Below are 20,422 nucleotides of genomic sequence, written 5' to 3'. Positions count from 1 at the left end.
TGGCTAAGGGCCAAGGAAGGAGGAGATACAGTCATGTTAATACAGTCGTATTTTGGACGCCGCCCCGGTCGGTCGGAAGTCACTAAAATGGTGAGCCGATCGGGTGCTGTGAATCCAGGCGATGTCGGACACCGTAATTTCTTCTCACCTCCCCCGTTTTTGTGGACTCCGATGTGTATTCAGATGATGTGGCTGTATTTCAACCTCTGGTGCGTGGTGGTGCTAATGGTGCACTACGGCTGAACAACTGGAATGGGCTTCTGGAAAACCTGATCTGATGAGGAGGCGGCGGACCATCACGTTGGACGAGTTCTGCGCTGCTTCTGCTGATGAGTTGAACCTGGACTCAACTGCATCTATGACAATTCGATCAGTCAGATACAGGAACTTTAGTTAAGTTGACTGACCCACGCCTTCCCTCAGAATCACACCCCACCTTATTCACCCTTGACTTTAGAGTCTGTGTTGTGACTGTTAACACAATTATTCTTAAATTAGTATAGAATCAATAAATAAATAATAACCTTAAGTTAGTTAAGTTACAACAATCAACAAAAGTTTGCACAATTATCAATTCTCTATTACATGTAAACTCTAAATATGTAATCTCATCATAATTAATGAAATAATTAGACAGCATAATAATTCGATTTCTGCTTGCTAACTCACTAAATGATGATGACTTATCTTATGTCTGCTGAATGAATCGAATCGGATCAAGAAAGAATGATTCCGCCATTCCCTCCTATTACCGGTATTGAGAAAGCTCGAGCAATTAGGAGGGGTCAGGAGAATTAATCCTCAAAGTCTTCAAAAATTAACTAATCCTCATTGAAACAACCACTTTTTGGTTTTCAATCCAACCTGAAATTCACACAATACAACGAATTTACTGAGGAAACCTCCACCTTTATCCATATTCAGGTTCTATCACCATATTCAGAATTTTATATCAGTTTGGTTCTTAAACCGTTTGGTTTTATTATTGGATAAAGTTATTATTGTTGGAATTTTTATTTAGTGATTTGATGTTGATTTATTCAGTGCTGACCCGATTGTGCTCTTTTAGAGGTAGAAACCCTGAGAGGTTTTTGGCCTGGCAGTCTTTTTCTTACTTATAGGCCTTGACATTCACTTGAACCATGACTTTGATGGCCATCCCACAGAATCAGAACTTGATTTACACAACCCTCTTTTATTTTAACAATTATTCACTAACTTTTAGTCAGTCATTTGTTTAAATGTACACTACACTAGATGACCTAACTGCTAATTTTAAATAAATACCTCTATTCCTTGTTGATTAAACTGTAGAAGCGATTCAATATATCAGGATTCCTGTGACTCCTGGTCTCAGTCCCGTCACCTCCCGGATTTCAGATTCACATAGGCTCTCTCTGATGGCAACACTGGACTCGACTGCCTCTGATCTGAAGAAGACAGTGACCTGGAGGGGGGTTTGCTCCCTGGGTATAACCTCAGACCATGAGCTGAGACAATAGAGCGCGTCGCTTGATGGCGAGCATATGGCATCCAAAAGCTTGAACCATATCAGCTTGATTGTCTTAAAACATATATGTCTTAGAAGGCAAGAAGTGTGCCAATAAAGCAGAGCACTCATCAAAGAAATAAAAAAATAAAAAAACAACAGAAGAAATCTTTCACACTGAGCACAGATTCAGACAGAGAGTCACAACTCTGTGAGTCAGCCAAACTGTGAAAAAGACTTGGTAAACTTCTTATATGAATCTTTATAACTTAAATATTGACTAATAGCCTTGATAATAAAAATGGCTTGCCTATACAACAGTAGAATCTGTGTCTTATGCCATGGCCTTGGAAACGCTGTATTTTAGAATTTCAATTGGAGGGATTTCAACCAATTATTTTCACCGGTTTCGCTTTTCTACTGAACACGCTCTACCTGTCTCTTAGACTATCCCTAAGGAGGTACTTTAAAAACCTTTGATGTTAATTATTAAAGCTTATCAATGTGTGAATTTAACAGGCCACACTCCACTACCTGGCTCGTCTGCTAATCCTTCCTGGTCTGCTAAGCCCTCTCTGGATCCAGAGGTATTGGTACAGTACAGTACCCTCCAACATCTCCCCGATCTCTATCCTCCAAAAGTGGTGATCCTTGAGAATTCCATTAGTTAAATCAAGAAAGTTTATTTGATCATTTAGAAATTTTTGAGATCATCATTAGAATTTGAAAACACCTAATGCAAAGTTTAAAAAACACCACAATTCTTAATGGCTGCTCTGAAAGAGACTCCCTGGTCTTCTTAGATGACCTTACCTTAGAATTCCATTACACACTTGAGAGATCGGACGACAGACATCGCAGTACAGGTCCTCAAGCACACGAACACAGCTTTTAACGGCATTAATATGGTTTAGATCCTATTTATCAGTTTGTATTTAGTTGATCACTATGCCGTTAACCACCAATCATATCCACGGAGTTCTAAGGGTTCTGTGCTTCTGTAATTTTATTTACCTTATACATGCTTCCTTCTATATTTTATTCAAGGAAACACTCCTTTCATTGTTATGCAGATGACTTTCAAACTAACTATAGAGCAAAATAATTTGTAAATAAAAAACTCTGTCAAAAAACTCAGAAAAATGCAAGCATGTCTTAAAACATAAAAAATTGATGTTAAACTCGTTAAAAACCCGTAAAACCTCAGACAAAACATTAATCCTCACCTCAGATAGCAAGGTGATATGGATCTGGGCATTGATAGTATCTGTATCCACGGCATTGCATTCTTCTGAACACCACTGATCCTGATCTTCCTTTTATCCTTGTTTGGACTTATCTCTTCTCAGGCAAATAATCTTTCAAACTCATGCATTTTCAAATCTCAATTCAAAAAAAAAAAAAATTGTCTCAAATCTCAAAAGAAATTCAAAATTGTCGTTGCCGAGTTATTAGACTGTTGCTGCCTTACTCCTGCAATTCTCTAATAAATCTTGAATCTTAATCAGTCAGCTCAGAAATCTGCAGCAGTCCTAACTAAGAAAACTAAAACAGCTAAGTCATCACTCTGCTGCACTGCTGCACTGTAAAATCAAGAATCACTTTTAAAAAATTCAAACTTCTCTTCTTCTTTTACAAATGATTGATGCCCATCATGCCATCTTATCTTGCTAGGCCATATCTACCATCCTGCCCACTAGAGCCTCACGCTCACTATACACCACTAGTCTCGGGACTACTTGCTCTTAAAGTATAGGCCAGGGAGCAGAGCCATGGCTTAAGCTCCCAGCTTCCTTTATGGAACCAGCTTCAGACCAGTAAGAGGGAGCAGTCACCACCGTAAAAGAACTTAAGAAGACCTTCTTGACAGAGAGGCTAGTTAGGCTGAATCAGGGTTTGCCCTGGTCCAGCCCCCTTTATGCTGCTCCAGGGCTTTATGGCTGGGGACGCGTTTTACCTCCTGAGTGAGTCTCCTTCCTTTTTCTCTCTCTATGAATTTTCATCTCTCAATCACTCAATTACTCTCTCTTTTCTCCCCCTAGAAGTCCTTCCTTTCGTCTCACGGCCTCATGGGACCTATGATCTGGCATAACGCCTATCTGGGATGGATGATCCTGGGTCCTATAATTCCTTCTCATGACTACGCCACTCCACTGTCCTCTCTCCGCCCTCCTCCTCCCACCGCCATCTGCCTGATGGATCGAAGTAGGTTCTCCATACTATTATCTACTATGAAACCTTCATACACTATTCATATTCATTTGAATGTATTTTACTTAATTTCGTCCTTCTGTACACATTACATCTATAGCATCTGTCCCTCCTAGGAGACTCCCTCTCCTCTTGCTCTCCTGCAGTTTTTTCTTTTTTTTGAAGGGTTAGGTTATTTTTTTTTTTTTCCTGGTCGGATTTTTTTTTTGGGGCAGGGATGTGTATGTGTACAGATAAAGCACTCAGACAAATTTGTAATTTGTGAAATTGGGCTATACAAATAAACTGAATTGAATTGAATTGAATTGACCATCTTCAATGGGTACGGGATTTTATTTTAATGACTAGGAACAAATCTTAAGAAGTGTGAATGTTCCTGACACAGTGTGTGTTTAATATTTCACTGAAAAGAAGGAACAGAATCTTTCAAACACAGTCTAGTTGTTCTTGTTCTCAAAGAGAAGAAGAAGTTTCTGCTCTATATTAATAAAGTCTACATGGATTTGGATGGCAGACATAGATATCCAGTATTTTACTTTACGTTTTGTTTTTGATCCTGGCCTCTGTGGGCAGCTGGTATGGGGCGTATATATCAATTATTCAGGTGGAGAGCTCCTTGATTTGTCATTCGTGGGGTTTTGAGGGAAATAAGGCACAGTTCACTTAACAGCCGGAGCGATCGTGAGAGTCTCTTTTCAAGAAGCTGCTCGTCTCCTGAGCTTTGTGCCGATAGAAGAGCTGACACACGGTACACTGCTTTCAAAATGTACCAGTCACACTCTTCACACCATCCTGAATAGAAAGTGAACAGGAGAACATTTAATGTTCTCACATGTTTGGTACAATTACTGAGCGGCTCTGACTCGTGTTTACATTTTTTAATGTTATTTTGACTTAAACTAAGAGAATCCTGTCGACGTACGTATAATTCTCTCTCTCTCTTACACACACACACACAAACTGTTCCGATGCAATGTATTACATCATTTTTTGGAGAATATCTCTTTACCTTACAATATCTGCTTGTAGCAACTGAAGCATAGTTACATTATTTATAGTTATGTTCAGGAACTCACAGCAACAACGTGCTCCATGCCACAAAAGTTTAATACTGCCATATTTCGATTGGATGTTCAGTCAGATCAGACTGCTTCAACTCACAGCAAATAAACCGTGCCTGGAAGCAGAATATGATTTGTTTACTTTGTCAATAGTTGTTTCCCAAATTTTAAGCAACGCCTTGGATATGAACCCCAGTCTCCAGTGCAAATACCTGCACTTTCTACACCAACCATCCACCTTAACAGCCCAAAAAAGGTATACACGGTAAAGAATCATAGCACCTTCATCACTTAGAAAACGTGGACATGAAACAACAAATTCAGGCAGCTATTTAAATACCTCAATTTCACTGCTATTGGAGTTCTTCTTTTACGAGAGGCTTTCTCTGTATTTGCACACGGCACAACACCTTCCTTTATATTGAGTTTAAGGGGTATATTATAATAATTGCTCAGCATCCCTTGGTACGAGCATATTTGAATGATTTGGTGCATCTGGAGATGACTTGACTTTTTTTATTATTGCCTGAAAATTAAGTGACCATATATAAGGAATTTAAGAGCATGGTGCTGCAGGTCTATTGCTTTGGGTTCAAATTGAGTTATTCATAGAACAGCTAATAGTCACTCATTAGTGTGTTTGTGGATGCTGACAAGAAAGTGAAGTGGGAGAAAGTGAGAGAAATGCTGCAGAGTAGAACATGTGCTCATGGCGTCGATAGACTCAGACAAATAATGGCTGTAGCTTTAAGGTTTGATAACCGACTATCCATTACCTACATCTGCAAGTTGGCCGAAGGCCTGGACAACGATATCAATCAAGATTTCCCTATTTCTGTTCAGAGGAGGACAAATGATCTGTGGGTCAGACTGGAGAAAGAGCTGCCTGTGGAAGACAGATAAAAGCACGCTGAAATGTGATAGAGTTGTTACACAGGAGCGGAAAAACAACAACAAAAACAACAAAGATACACATTCACACATTTAACTGGTCATACATTTCCCTATGATTGTGTTTATACCATCACACAATTGATAAATTACTGAAATTAGAAGTGTCATCTAATTAAAGAGAACGGATCATTTAAGTCAACCAGGGTTTCCACCAGACATCAACTAGTGCTGTCTTGCATATTCACGGCCCTGAATGGAAAATGGTGATGCCTGATATTTTGAACAGGCACAACATGAATAAGATGACGTTATCTTATAAAAGGTATTTCACTTCTGTGTGGACCATTTCCCACAATACTGATCCGAAACAAGACACAAGTTACGTGACATGAAGCATAATATAGTTCATTTATGTTGCTTAAATGATTGCATCTGTTATTTTACAGGTTTCTTTCTTTGGTTAATATCTGCCACACTTGCTTTTCAGCTCCGTTATTTTACTTATGTGTTGTATGCCCATGCTTTAAATGGAGATATTTTTCTAATGAGACCTTTGAGGTTTCCTTTGCATCGGAAAGACATCGTAAAACTTGATTGAGAACAACTTCCCTGTCGCTCGATATGACCGTATCTGTATAACCACGAACGGCTGATTTGTTGCAGGAGAAAGACACAATGTTACAAAAGTGGGGATTTAACACAATAAAAAGAACATCAACAATAGTCTACAATTAGAGATAAAGAAAATGGGAAAATAAAACATTGAATACAATACATAATATTTTACACAAAATAAAATGCATGTTTTTAGCATTTGTGACGGTCACAGGCCAGATGCAATTGTGAACTGAAATGCTCATTCATGAGGAAATGGAGGAAAAATAGCCTCAGGCGGTCTCCATTTGCAAAAGCAGCTGGCTAAATGTGGTGCACCTCTCACATCACCTGCTAAAGGTGAACAAAACAGCTAAAGACCAGTAATGAGGCTCATGGAGCCTCCAGTGAAAAGAGGCTGCCAGTGAAACCATAGAAACATCACAGCCAATGTCAGTCTGTTACAAAAGAGTTCAATGCACTAACCGTGTTACAGCACTTTAAAGCAGATATAAACGTGTCACAATGATGTCAGTCTCCTTCACACTTTAAAATCACAGATGGGACTAAGCAACAGCTCACAAGGCCGGTCCACAGCCTGTCATTTAAGTTTATTATAATCAAACTATCTTTATTCCCCACTGACAAAATATTGCTGCATAAATCACAAAACTTATTCCAAAAGTCAGAACAAACAGCAATAGTTTGGATGTGTGGAGCTGCAGGCAACGTACGATGAGCTGTTTCCGCGCTGCACCCAAAGTGAACCTACCGACAGGCGGTAAGTGGTCCTCCCAGGACGGACTCGCTCCAGAGCGAGGAGCTCTCAGAACAGAAATATGAAACTGAAGTTGCGTTCACTTCTGTAATCAGAGTGGAGCAGATGTGCTCTTGCGTTTCGGGTTTTTTCCTCCCTTTGAAAAGAAGCCTTGTTTTACATGCTGCTCTGCACTCACACGAACATCAGTCCCACGTATAGGTTGAGGGAGATTTTTTTTAATCTCACATGACTTCCGACAACAATACAATGAGATATATAATTAGTTTAAAAACTGCAAAAAAAATTAAAAAAAGTTCACAGCTCGGTCCTTATCACTGCACAGCAGACACAAAAGCACCACACAGTTTTTCACGGTGCTGGTTTGCACCTCTGAACAGGCGGTCTGAACGGCTGCTGGCTGGCTGCTGATGGCAGCCTCCGTACCAGAAAGACAAAGCGCTGTATCGCCCCGGCGTGTTTTGTCAGAAGATCAAGAAGCTTTACGAACTTTCTAAGTGCCGTCTCGTGAATAAAACGAGCCCAGTGAAGCATGGTGTTAGTTTTAAAATCAAAATGAATGTGATACAAAACACCAGCTGAGCTTGCTATTCAAGATCAAGTTTTGTTATGGTTGTGGATTTGTGAATTAGAAAATAAAAACATTGATCATCTTATTTATTATAAGAAGAAATATGACCAATACACAAGAAGCAAATCAACCTGTGCACACAAACGATGCAGTGTGGACATATTACACCTTTCTGACGGCTACAAATGAGAGGACTGCAGATACGGTGGCTGAAAGTGCTGTAAAGAAATTATTCTGGAGCTGTGACATGCCACCTGTTGTTCTCATCAGTGTGTAATATATCCAGGACATCCGCCTGCAAATGCAAACCAAGCTCCTCATAATGGATTGTATCTACTTTTATGCAAAGCATTTGCATTCTAGAGGCATTTTCAAATATTTGATGGCATGTATTTACACCAGGAAAAGACTCAGACTGCTCAACTATATGACCAAGAGCAGATGAGTAAATGAACTTGACTTTGAGACGAGGGACAAACCTTTTATATGTGAGAGGCAGAAACCAGCTAATTGGAAACATTTTCTCATAAATAATTACTTTCATCATTTGTTTTTTTCCTAAACTCTTTAGTCTACCGTTTGGCACGTATGTGAAACAAACTGTGAAATAAAGTTTTGCCATTCATGGTTTTCGATATTCAGTAAAGATATTCAGTCAGGAGATAAGCATCAAAGCTTTGCAGTCGCCGATCCCTCATTGTGTGATCATGGTGAACAACAAATCTGTTTTGCAATCGGTAGAAAGAGAGCGAAATGAATTGTAAGCACCGTACAGCAACATAAGGAGGTTCCATTGAGTTAAATGATGATGCTTTCAGGCTGAGTTAAGTAAACAATGTATTGGTTAATTATTATGTTTTCATATTAGAGAGTGAATCATTACCTGTTAAACTTACTAACACTAGCTTTAAGCAGCTTATAATACATACAATACAACTAATAATGCAAACAAAAATGTTGTACAATTTCCTATTCATTAGACTTTTGGCATTTTATACAGTTTTATTTGTTCCATTTATTTATACTGATCCAATTTGTGGTTCAAATCCATGTTACAATCCTAACTGAGTTGTGTGATCTGTCTCGCCCTCATACATCACACATCTATACGCCAAAGCAGGTTCAAAACGATTATAAATCATAAAGGAGCTTCGCTCAGTGTGTCGAGACCACGAGGCCTCTGACACCGAGACAGCAGAGGACAACCGAGTCATGTAGGAACTTGTTTCCACGGAGAGATGCTCTTTGACAGTGACTGCTCAGTCTGAAACGGCGTCCTGAGAGGGAACGGTTGAGTGGTTTGAGAACTCGGGGAATAAGCCACATTTACAAGCTCTTTGTTTCACAAACAGGATCTAACGTGTCTCTCAATGATTTAAACCCTGACAGCGTGATACAAACTTCAGGAGTACAGGAGATGGATCTCACTTAGGATGCTTGACTTTGTGTAGACGCATCGTACTACTTTCCACAATAGTGCCACCTTTACTTACTGATCACACCAGCATTCTCACTATAGTTTATTTCATGAAAAGTAATGGTAAGGTCGATGTATCAAGCTTATTTTCCTGCTCTAAGTCTACCATGTGAAATAAAATGGGATATACTCACAGCATACCCATTAAGCAAGGCCCTTAAAACTGAATTTTATATATATATTTATTTTTGTAATCAAACATTTTATTGAATTACTTCAATCTTTTCTCTTATTTTTTGTTTTCTTTAAATGTTGTCCATGAAAAGTCTGAAAGCAGTGTTCTCATTCTGTTCATTGGGTTTAGAAAAGGAAACCTTGAACGCTCATGTGAAGCCGTACTCAGTAAACAGGTAACGTTCCACTCTGAATAATTTAAAGATCGTGGCTCATCTACGGCGTGCAGAGGATTATACAAAGGTCATTTCAACAGCTTCTTGTTTCTTTATGTTTCTCCATATGTGATTCAATATAAAGATAATTCCAGAGAGAATTATTTTATATATATTAGTATATTATATAACAATACAGCTCACGGGTATGCGGTTGGACCCCTGGTCTGCCCATAGTGTGTATGTCGAGGTGTCCTTGAAGACTCTGAACACCCAGGTGCTCCCCGGGCGCTTCACAGCAGCCCACTGCTCCTAAATTGCGAATGATGGATTAAATGCAGAGGCCAAATTTCATGTAGGGATGTTTAGGAAGAAATGTAAAAATGTTTAGTTTTTACGTTAAGACATGTGACGCTGACTTAGCTTATTAAGTTATGCCTATATACGGAACATTGTTACTTATTATAACAATTCAAGCATTATACTGTATTTAAAAAAGAGATGTGACAAAATACTTTTGAATTTAAGTTGGATTGTTCTAGGTGGAAAATAGAAATGCTAATTAAAAAAACCCAATGTTATAAATTATCATAACACATTTGCACAGAGGCCAACTCAAACTTAATTACAAATATTTTGGGACTTCATATGATAAACAACGAGAAGTCTTGTGCACTTTGTTTGTGATCGTAAGCACACTCAAATATGTCTTTTGCCAGGTCCAAATTTCCATGGAATAGTACAATAGTACAAAAGGTGCATTCATATAAAAGTGAAGCCTGTGGTGAGGAAGAGAGACTTCGACCTCTGTGAGTGCGTTGAAGTTTCCAACCACCTGTATTAATATCACATAATAAGTTTTTACACTTGGCAGAGGTGGAAAAGTTGGTGAATCGATAAAAGCAAAATGCAATGTGCGACCAACCTCGTCAATAACTCATGACGTACATGAAGTTTGCGACTTAAATGTCAACTAATGGTTGGAGAGAGAGAAAATAGAAGGAGCAGAAAAAACATCCGGGGTGTGGAGCCATGAGAAGACTCAAATCAATCCATAACACACGGAAATGCCATATTTTCATCATGCCTCTACATTTCTTTAGTTTCTGTGAGGATTGCCTGAGCTCTTTTAAATACATCATGTTGTTGTGCCCTTTTCATCTGCAGGGGTTTAATTGCACCAATGTCGATCAATCAACTCCTTATATGTGCACAACAGCAATGCAACTTGGCTAATGCCGACACATTCACTGTGGTTCTACAAGAATGTTTGTCAATGACAAAAAGAACTAATTCACTGAAGAAAAAAGGAATACATTTGGACTGTAATTAAGAGCTAGAAATAGCTAACATGTAAGCAGATACAGGCTTAAAATCCCTGTTCAGTCCATGTACTATTACAATCTAAACCTCCAGAGACACAAATCCTGTCCTGTTAATTCTTCATTTTACAGATTACAAACCCGGTAGATTTACCGTACAACACAGACAACCTCTGCAATTATTAAAAATCACAGGAGAACAAATCTCAGAGTGATAAACTACAGAGTTTTAAATTGACATTGGTGGAGCGTTCAAGAATGCTCAACATGTCGCTCAACAGCAATATTTTTAGAGGACAAAAACATAACATCCATCTATATTGTTGTTGTTTTTTTACTGGATTTGAAATGCATTGCAACAGATCACTACAGTTGGTGTTTCTTCTATCAACGGTGGATTAATGATGAGGGAAGGTTGGGAAAATGTATTTTGATAGAAGATCTCAATTACAGTTAGCGTTGAGGAATCTCGTTTCCAGGATAATTCTCTTCTGTCTCATTGAGTCTCACCGTGTAATCCATCTCCCCTCCCCCATCATAACCTCACATCAGCACCAGCTGACTCACTAAAGACAAATTGAATAGCTGAAGTCCAACCACTGTCTCAGAGATAGGCGGATCTGCAGAGTGGAAAGCATGCAACGTCAGCCTCATGCATGAAACATTTTGTTTCTATTAACTCAACTCACATCATCACATTTAAGAGGTTAGTTTGAATGAATTTATTGACATTTTTGGATATACTTTGTGGCCAGACTGCAATATCATACCGAAGTACTCCAAATATAAAACATTTCTTTGTGACCATTTCAACACTTCAAATTTCTTCTTTTTCTAAAAATAACAGCCTTTACAGACAAATTGAGTGGCCAAGAAACTAGTCTGATTAGTCAAATATATGTTATTTTTCAGCCCAAATTGTTTGTAATAATTTAGATGACGAAACCATTGTGCTGTTGTAATTGAAGTGCATTACTCAGTTATTACTTTAGATTCTAATAGGAATCAAACTCTGGTATTTGGTATTTATTGATCATCACAGTTAAGAGATTTTGAAGTGTTGTCTATCTGCAAATTCAACTACACAAAAAGGCAAATAACTTTTGCCATCAGAAGCTACTGTGCGCTACCACATGAGACAATTACAGTGTACACTTGTTCACAACAGACACTTTCTAAATAATGGCGTTGGTGAATTTCAAACCAGAGCGGCATCTTCACTTAGTGTCCTTATGAGAAGGAAAGTGCAGAGGAGGATAGAGAAAAACAACCCAGAAACAACTGCTAATGAATCTAAAAAGCATGAAGCACTTCACTCGTCTCTTCTGCTGCCGCCTTCTCTGAAGCTCGATGAGACAAAAGCTGGTCAACAAAATCATTGAATGCAGCTGTAAGTTTATCCTGATAACATGTATGTTTTTTTCTTCAACAGATTTCAGTCTGGTTGTTTTCTTTTTTTCTGTGGCTGTAGAAATTCCCTGGGAAAGAAACAACACTGAGAACATTTTCAATAGTGAACTAAACTATTTAGTAGAAATTGTCAGGAGACAACCTTTTGAATCAACACTCTTGTAAGAGGCTTTGACACGTCTGATTTATTCTCTTTGTGGTAACTTTGCCCTCTGGAATCCGAATTATCAATTGTTTTCATTACCAAACATTCTCCAGTGTATTCATATCCCTTTATTTCAATAGCTTCTCGATTTATTGGAATTGCCACCCAGAATATTTCCTCGTTTAATATTCCCACTCCTCAGCCCAGCTCTCTCACACCGCCTGCATCCCCGCCTACAGGCTGTATACTGCGAGTGTTTTCTCTGTTTACTCTATTATACATGATTATTACAACTGATAAGCATTATCGCTGTCCAGAGATACATTCACAAAAATATTTAAGGTATTTGGTCTATTATACTAACAATTGCATGCAGCTCTCTGTCTCTCTAAATGTGTCCTACCTGGTTGTTTACTGAATAAATCATGAAATTCTGCCATTGGATTGAAGTATTCCCTCAACGAACATAATCATTTTACAGTGGAGCCAGATTGATGATTCAGCCGGCCGATATTGGCTGATAATGGCTTGTCACAGATTGCCGTTTATTCCAAAGTGATCACTGCCTCAACTGCACTTTGTGTTTTTTTATCATTAGCTTGCTCCCACCCTAAATTAAAGGAGCCCTATGGAGTTTTGTTTTCCACATTGCAGTGTGTGTATCCTTCTTGATCTAACAAAACAAGTTGAGTGCATTTCCTTCCTAACAAAACACTTTGCAGTACCGGTATATATCTGCAGCATACGTTACCACCAGCTGTTGATCGGTGGAAAGGTGTGAAATCATCAGTAGGATTGTTTATTCCAAAACTGAATACACCTTTATGCATGCGCGTCCTAAACATTAGCGTGTTAGCATTGATGGTGTGAGTATGTTGGCCAGCTGACAGAGCCGCTAGCAAGGGTGTTGACGTGTTGCATTAATAATATTAATATTAGTATTGCCCTAATAAAATACTGTATTGTTCCATATCTGTAATACACAGCCTGTAAGCAAATTTATCACAAAAGAGAGCAGCCTACATTTTACATAAATGTTGCTTGATAAGACTTAATAATCTTGAAATCAATTAATATGCAGAAAATTGCCAGGTAGTTGTATTCTTCTCAAAAGAGAATGGATACATTGCTTTAAGCATGTATTTAAGAAAAAGACATACTCCTTGATCACTTTATTAAGTACACCAATATTACAATCTAATGCAAGCCAGATCATCGTCTGTGTTGTTGTACCAGACATTATTGTGAAATGTGCTTCTTATACTCTAATGTTTGTAAATAATTCAGTATACTTCAACACCACTGCAAACTACAACCAATGAAAACAGATGTTAAATGAATACCTCTTCAACATTGTCAATCAAAATGTAAAAATGTTTGTAAAGGTATACTTTATGTCTGAACTGTTATATTGGAAGGTAACAATTTAAATGGCCACCGAGTGTAAAATATATATTTCCTGGAGAATATTACTTGGCAACGTTGTTATTTTGACTCGGAGCCTCCCTTTACTCGGCACACAGCAGGAGTCCCCAGCCACTCCTGCCTTCCCCAATCACCTGCCAGCACACCTGCCCCTAATTCACCTTAATTAGCCGGCCAGTTTACGCTCACAATCCCTTCTGACTGATTGCGCGGTGCTGCTCTAGAGGTAAGACCCATTCAATGAACTACAATGAGAAGAGCAACGCTAATTTCTTTTTTCACATGGGTATAAATATCACCTGTCAACATAACAGAATACTCATCTTTTACAAAGCTACATTACAAAAGGATCATCGTCTATGAATACGGCTGCATCTGTACGAAAAGTAGAAGAAAAACAAGCTCTTGAAATTGCCAAATGAAATGAAGACAACAACATATGAATAGCTCTCTGCACATATCCCAGATTGTATACATACTGATTACGCCTTGATGACTTTTTATAGAATACATCATAATACCTTCCGTACATCAATTTAGAAATCTTATATATAATAATACGTACATAGTAAGGGGGAAATTATATTTTAAAAAAGGGTATTTTCCTTGAAAGGAACAAGGCTGCCTTCATCTAAAACCTGCATCTAAAGAGGCTTTTAACTGTTATCTTTCACTCGTTTACCTTTCTCCCAAATGACTGAGGACTTTCACAGAAACTGGAGTGTAACTTATACTTCCCCCGCTGCATACCACAGGCTGCATGCATGCACAAGCATGCACACAAAACATCTACGTACTCATGTGTGCTTTCACCAGTTTTAAATTGCACTCATTTATTCTACAGCTGCACTTATTATTGAATGTGTTGTAACTCTGTAACGCTGTTCATCTGTACACATGACATCTAATGATTCTGTCTATCGGGGAGAGGGATCCTCCTCTGTTGCTCTCCTGAAGGTTTCTTCCCTCTTTTCCCCATGAAAGGGTTTTTTCAGGAGTTTTTCCTGATCCGATGTGAGGTCCTGGGACAGGGATGTCGTATGTGTGCAGATTGTAAAGCCCTCTGAGGCAAATTTGTCATTTATGATATTGGGTTATATAAAATAAACTGATTTGAAAAGAATTGAACTTGTAATTGTTGCTCTGGAAAATCACATCAAATAAATATGACAATGTAACTGTCTTCTGAGCATCAACAGAAATGCTGATGTACTGAGCTTCTCAATTTGACTTGACAGGTGGATTAGCTCAAAGTCATCTTGGGAGCTGTGGCTATCATATCCCGCTAAATCAGCACTGTGTTAATGACCGCCTCTCGCAGGCCCTGTGGCAACCCAATCACACGACTGGTGATACACATCGTCAGAGGTCAAAGCCAGCCAGGAGACATGCTGCTTTTTCGTAAACAACATCCTCATGATAGTTCTAGATACACATTGTAACCACTTAAAGGGACACAAACTATTCAACCTAGGCATCAACTCAATTAAATTCTTATTGCTGCAATGCTTTGTTGATTAACCGATTATTTGATTGAAAGAAAACAAATCGGTCACTAAATATTTGTCAATAAATTATGCCTGTTTTGAGTTTTTTCTTCTTTTTTTTATGTCCCAAACATATTTTTGCCGTAAATGTCTTTTCCCATGTGACAATAAATAAATATCTTCAGGTTTTGGACTGTTAGTCAGAAAAAAAACAGAAACAAATTAGAAGACATTACAGTGAGTCATTTTCAATGCCATTTCTTCTTTTTTTAAGTTTGAATACACACCCAATAAATATAAGAAGAAGAAAATAAACAGATAATATATACATGGAAAAGGAAATATAAATATCCAGAAGTATGCAAATATTCGCACAGCTGTAACTGAGTTGAAGACATATGTTAGAGGGATTATTTTACTCGAGATGCAACAAGTATGCAAACATAAAGACTTCCAATGATCATTTTTAAGTGAAAGCTGACAAGGTCTTCTATCGACAGTTAAAATAACAAAGAAAGAGCGCCACAAACAGCCCTCATGGTGGGCGTGTGTGAACCTGCTCAGTCCCACTTTCCAATAAACTCTCCCGGGCTGCCTGTACTTGATACAACAAAGAGCTCAGCTGGTTTATGGGCTGTTGCCAGGTTATGTTGTCCTGTTAACAAGCCACTCAAGTAAGCCTATCATACAGTTAGAAAATAATATTTCTATTTCTCTTTCCGTCCAGAGTGACACCAGAGACATCTCTTCCGACTCGGCAGCAGCACATGTTTCATTCTCACGTGCAGTAATGCTCTGTGGTGTGGGAGCTCATGTTGGTCTTATAGTGCACTAAAACTAAGAGCATGTGGTTGAGTGAAAAGTGCACCAGGACCCTCCACAGTAGAGTGTGAGAGTCCCAGTGCTGAACAGCAGAATTCAAGAGCCAGGAGATACCATTTCTGCACTTGTCTTACAGCGTGAGATCGGAGGAAGATGTATTTTTAGAGATGTCGTAAGTACACTAATGACTCTCTTGCTCTGCCCGAAGCTCCCTGACTGTTGACGCCGTTGGCCACTTAAAGACTCGGATTATGGGTCTCGGAGCGGATGCAGTCAGAGTAATTATCAGGGAAATCCAGACAATATGGCCCGTACTTAAGATGATACTAGTTTGTTCTTTTTGTTGGGAAAGTTTCTCTTTTTTTAAAACTAACTGCTGAAGGACTGTCCTAGTTTTATAAATTGGCATACAGAGACAATGAACCAGGGCTAATTCCTAAAGGATGACTTTAACATTTGGGAGATAGACGGATGAACAGATTGATGCCACTCATGTCTTTATGGTGGATGTAAAGCTATAGCCGGTTAGCTTAGCTTGATATAAAGACTGGAAACAGGGGGAAGCAGCTAGCCCGGCTCTCTCCAAAGGTAAAATATCCACATAACAGCACAGTTAATGTACACTAATCAACATGTTATATTTTGTTTGTTAAACTGTACCAAACTAAAGTGTAAAAAAGATAGGTTGTTGTTTGAAAGGGGGTTATGTTTGGGACTATTGCTATGAGAGTTGCAGTCATTTGTTAATTAGTGAGCAAGGCAGGGTCATCTCTTTCATAGTTATCTTTACTGTCAGATGAAGGCGTTCTGAAGTGAAACATCCCTGTTGAAATGTTCCCAAACCATGCAGATGTTTTTTAAAGAACACATCTAGCATGATCTTTCCTGTCAGAGTAGTAGAAAAAGTTGAAACATGTCATTTTGTGGTAAGTCACCTGGACTAAGCTCCGCCCTGCAGACCTTTGGGTGCCAACCTGAAATGGAGACTTGCCTCCAGGAGGAATGTTTACCCGAGCTTAGCACAGAGCCCTTATTGCTCAAAGCAGCACGAGTAGATTTCTGTCTGCATTTTACCTCTGCACCACTCCAGCTCTGTGCCATTTCAGATTGGGACCTGCCCAAAATGAGCCCCCCTGTGATGACAATAATAACTCTTTTAAAGACACAGAGGGGAGACAAATTAACTGTGTGTGATCAAGTGTAAAGAAACTGCACACCAGGGGTGGAGGGGAGGCTTGAGGGGGAGAAACGGATTCCAGACATTCCTAAAAGTAAGGAACACATTTAAAATAACGAGACGCAGCGTTTTAGAAATATTCCAAATTAACTTTGATAAAATACAAAGTGAGAAATTATCCATATTCCTAATCAGACTCCATTGTGGAATCTGAATAATGTTGAACTTGGATTTTAATGCAGAATATTTATACTGCCTCCCCTTTATTGGATTCTGGCTCAAAGTAATTATGCATTATGTTTTGTCACAGAGGTGGAGTAAAGTTCAAGATAGACCTTAATGAAGGCATCAGCATGTATTTAAGAATAAGAATTCATTATGAGATGTGCATAGATCACTAGAGCAATGTTGTACCCTTTAAATTGCACCCAGCCGTAAGACTTTATCTAATTTACACACATGTATGGCAGAATTAGAATACACATTATTATATTGCAACCTACTTATAACTTAGTATTCATTGTGGAGAGCCATTCCTAAATAATTGTCTCACTAATCTTTTTCACGAGGACAGACATATTTTCTTATAGTCACATGTTCACTATCACACCCTACGAATAACCCATCTTTAACAGACAAAAGAAGTTCCTACTGTTTCAATTTCCAAAAAACAGAAGATGCAAACACACCATACTGTGACTGCACTCTAAAAGTAGACCTATTCGCCTGGTACTTTCTTTTAAATGGATCCCAGGTGGTTCGGGAGCAGGTAGAGTCATGTACGAAGTTAAAAGGATGGAGGCTTTACCTTGGATGTGCTGGTTGACCACATTCTCCAGCCGATCAAGCCTCTCAATGATCCGGAGAGTGTCGCCTCTCTTTTCACCCTCTAACTTTCTCTCCGGAACAGGCATCGGAACTTTGATGTAGATATTGGCGATGTAGTTAGTGACCCATCCGACGTAGAGCAGGCACACAATGTTGGTCATACCGCTCAGTATCACGCATGTGGACACCAAAGTTTTTGTTCTCCTGGTGCAAGCCATGCCGACATCCCTCCATGCAGCCTGCAGTGTCCAGTCAAACCCGAGGACGGGGCGAACAGTCGCCCGCAAAATAAATGGAATAATGAAGTTATTTCCAGCGATGCAATATCTAAAGCGCGGAGCTTTCACTTCAAATGTGGCGCGTGTGTTTTTTCCTTCTTTTCTCGAGGCTGGTGAAACACAGGTTAATGTCAAATGTCTACAGGTGAGGGTTCCTCTCGTTCCATCGCAGCGAAACTCCGTCGGCTCCAGTTGAATGTGAGAATCAAGGAAACCGGAGAGACGCGGAGCATCCCACTGCAGCCAATGGGCGGGATGGCTGACACCTCCGCGCTGCACGCGTCCCTGATGCGCACTGGTTCACTGTGGAAGTGGATCTGAGCGGACTATTTCCATAGACCAGGACACAAAGTGGAATAATAACCTAGTTATGTCTGGACAGCGACATGTGTTCCTTAAACTCCTCATGTGATGTTCTTTCCTGCAGCAGTTAGACAAGCGCAGCTGCACCTCAGCGACTTGTTCTTTTCTCAGTGAGAGCGCGATAGAAAACACACCCTTGGAGTTTTTGCGATGAGATCTTTCCATACAAACATGGACTGGATTTCGTGCTGCAATACTGTGTCAAGCCACGAGATAGAGACAACGGGGTCCTCCGTGGGCAGTCGAGGTGCGGTGGGGTCATGTTAAGGTCTGGCTGAGGTCCAGCTCACTGTGAGGAGAATGCAGGATGCAGAAGATGCACTCATCTCACTCGCTGCTGTAATTAGACCAATGCAGGGAACTGTGGCTGCTAATGACTGCAGACCTGCTCAAAGGGCACACATGCAAAGTGAGCATGAAGACATGCAGCGATGTAACCTGACCAATGTATTCCTTTATGTTAATCACGTCTTGATCATGAATACCTTCAAGGCAAGTTTGCATTGTTTTTACATCTGGATAAGTCCCTTTTTTTGGCAAGATGTGGTTATTGGATGTTAAACTGTGTTTTTTGTCTTCAATACAGGCATGTTGGCATGTATTCCTGAAGCCAAAGGCTAAAAGGCTTAACATGTAACCATCCAGAGGAAGGTTTTGCACATGTTTACTCTCAATATACCACGCACCGATTCTCACACCTGCAGGAGTGTTTGATGTGTTTGCTGCAGCGGAGCCTCTGGATTCTGCGTCACTGTATCTTTAGTCTGAGTCTGGTTGAGTTGACATTTCTTGCGAGCTGTCCTCCTACTCTCACAAGAACATACAATTATGTTATATATTTAAAGGTGACTTGGCATTAGTCTGTAATCGAGGAACCCCTGAATGCACACGGAAACTGCAGTATCTGAATGAACGCCACATATTTGACAATATTTTTACACAAATTCTGGATAGTGTTTTGACAGTCATTTCTAGTATCATCTTTGCCAGATCATAACATCCATTGTTATCCAATCTGACAGACAGTTCTAACACAGCAGGCTGCCAGCGTGAAATTATTATATCATGAGGAGGGTTAAATGTACATACTACATTAATATAATACATTTCAAGTGAATGTACAGCATTATTATTACACTTGATTTCTCATCTTTAACAAATGACTACAGATTTTTTTTAAGTGTGAAAGGGAGAGAAAACACTTACACACTTAGACAGCTTTAAACCTGATTGTTTTCAACTCCAGCGCATATCTTTGGCTTTACGTGAAACATATGCTTTGGCATCAATCATTTTCACAGATTAAATTTGTTCGTCAAAGAGCATCACAGTGACCTCATTCATCCTTTGCTTCATATATCCGGTGTAATGACAGATCACCTCCCCTGTCCTGTCTGCTCAGCAGCAGACATTTATGGCTGTGAGATGATCAATGCTGGAGCCGGCTTCCCATTCATCGTAGCTAACAGGCCTGCCAGACAGGGTGCAAAAAGGTATTTGCTTTAGTTTGCAACATGAAGGGGGTTTCTATCTGCTCGTAACATTGATGTGATGAGAATGTGTTTTCTCGCTTTTTTACCCACATGATTCTATCGAAAGTCAATAAAGTCGTTGTAGGATTGTTTGCCCTGCAGGTACAGTTGATGGTGTAAAGTGTAAACTGTCTTTTACTGAAAGTCCATTATGAAATGCTGACTGATTTACAGTTATGAGTCTGCTGAAACACTGGCATTTAACACAAACTAATCCGCAACGTTGTTT

At 39.3% G+C, this 20,422-nt stretch overlaps 1 protein-coding gene across 2 annotated transcripts in view; it reads right to left on the bottom strand.

Annotated features, from left to right (window-relative positions):
* galnt18b (UDP-N-acetyl-alpha-D-galactosamine:polypeptide N-acetylgalactosaminyltransferase 18b) overlaps positions 1 to 18,490 on the bottom strand; it is an 80,455-nt gene extending 61,965 nt beyond the window's left edge. For both annotated transcript variants that reach the window (XM_056413035.1, XM_056413034.1), the window contains exon 1: positions 18,001 to 18,490. In XM_056413035.1, the coding sequence (XP_056269010.1) occupies positions 18,001 to 18,238 (238 nt within the window). In that variant the 5' untranslated portion in view covers positions 18,239 to 18,490. The remainder of the gene's footprint in view (positions 1 to 18,000) is intronic.
* Positions 18,491 to 20,422: the final 1,932 nt, after the last annotated feature.

The sequence above is a fragment of the Pseudoliparis swirei genome, chromosome 4, assembly GCF_029220125.1.
Source record: "Pseudoliparis swirei isolate HS2019 ecotype Mariana Trench chromosome 4, NWPU_hadal_v1, whole genome shotgun sequence".
In the NCBI taxonomy this organism is placed as follows: Eukaryota; Metazoa; Chordata; class Actinopteri; order Perciformes; family Liparidae; genus Pseudoliparis; species Pseudoliparis swirei.
Note: the sequence above shows the minus strand (reverse complement) of the source record. Positions and strands in the feature narration are given on the sequence as shown.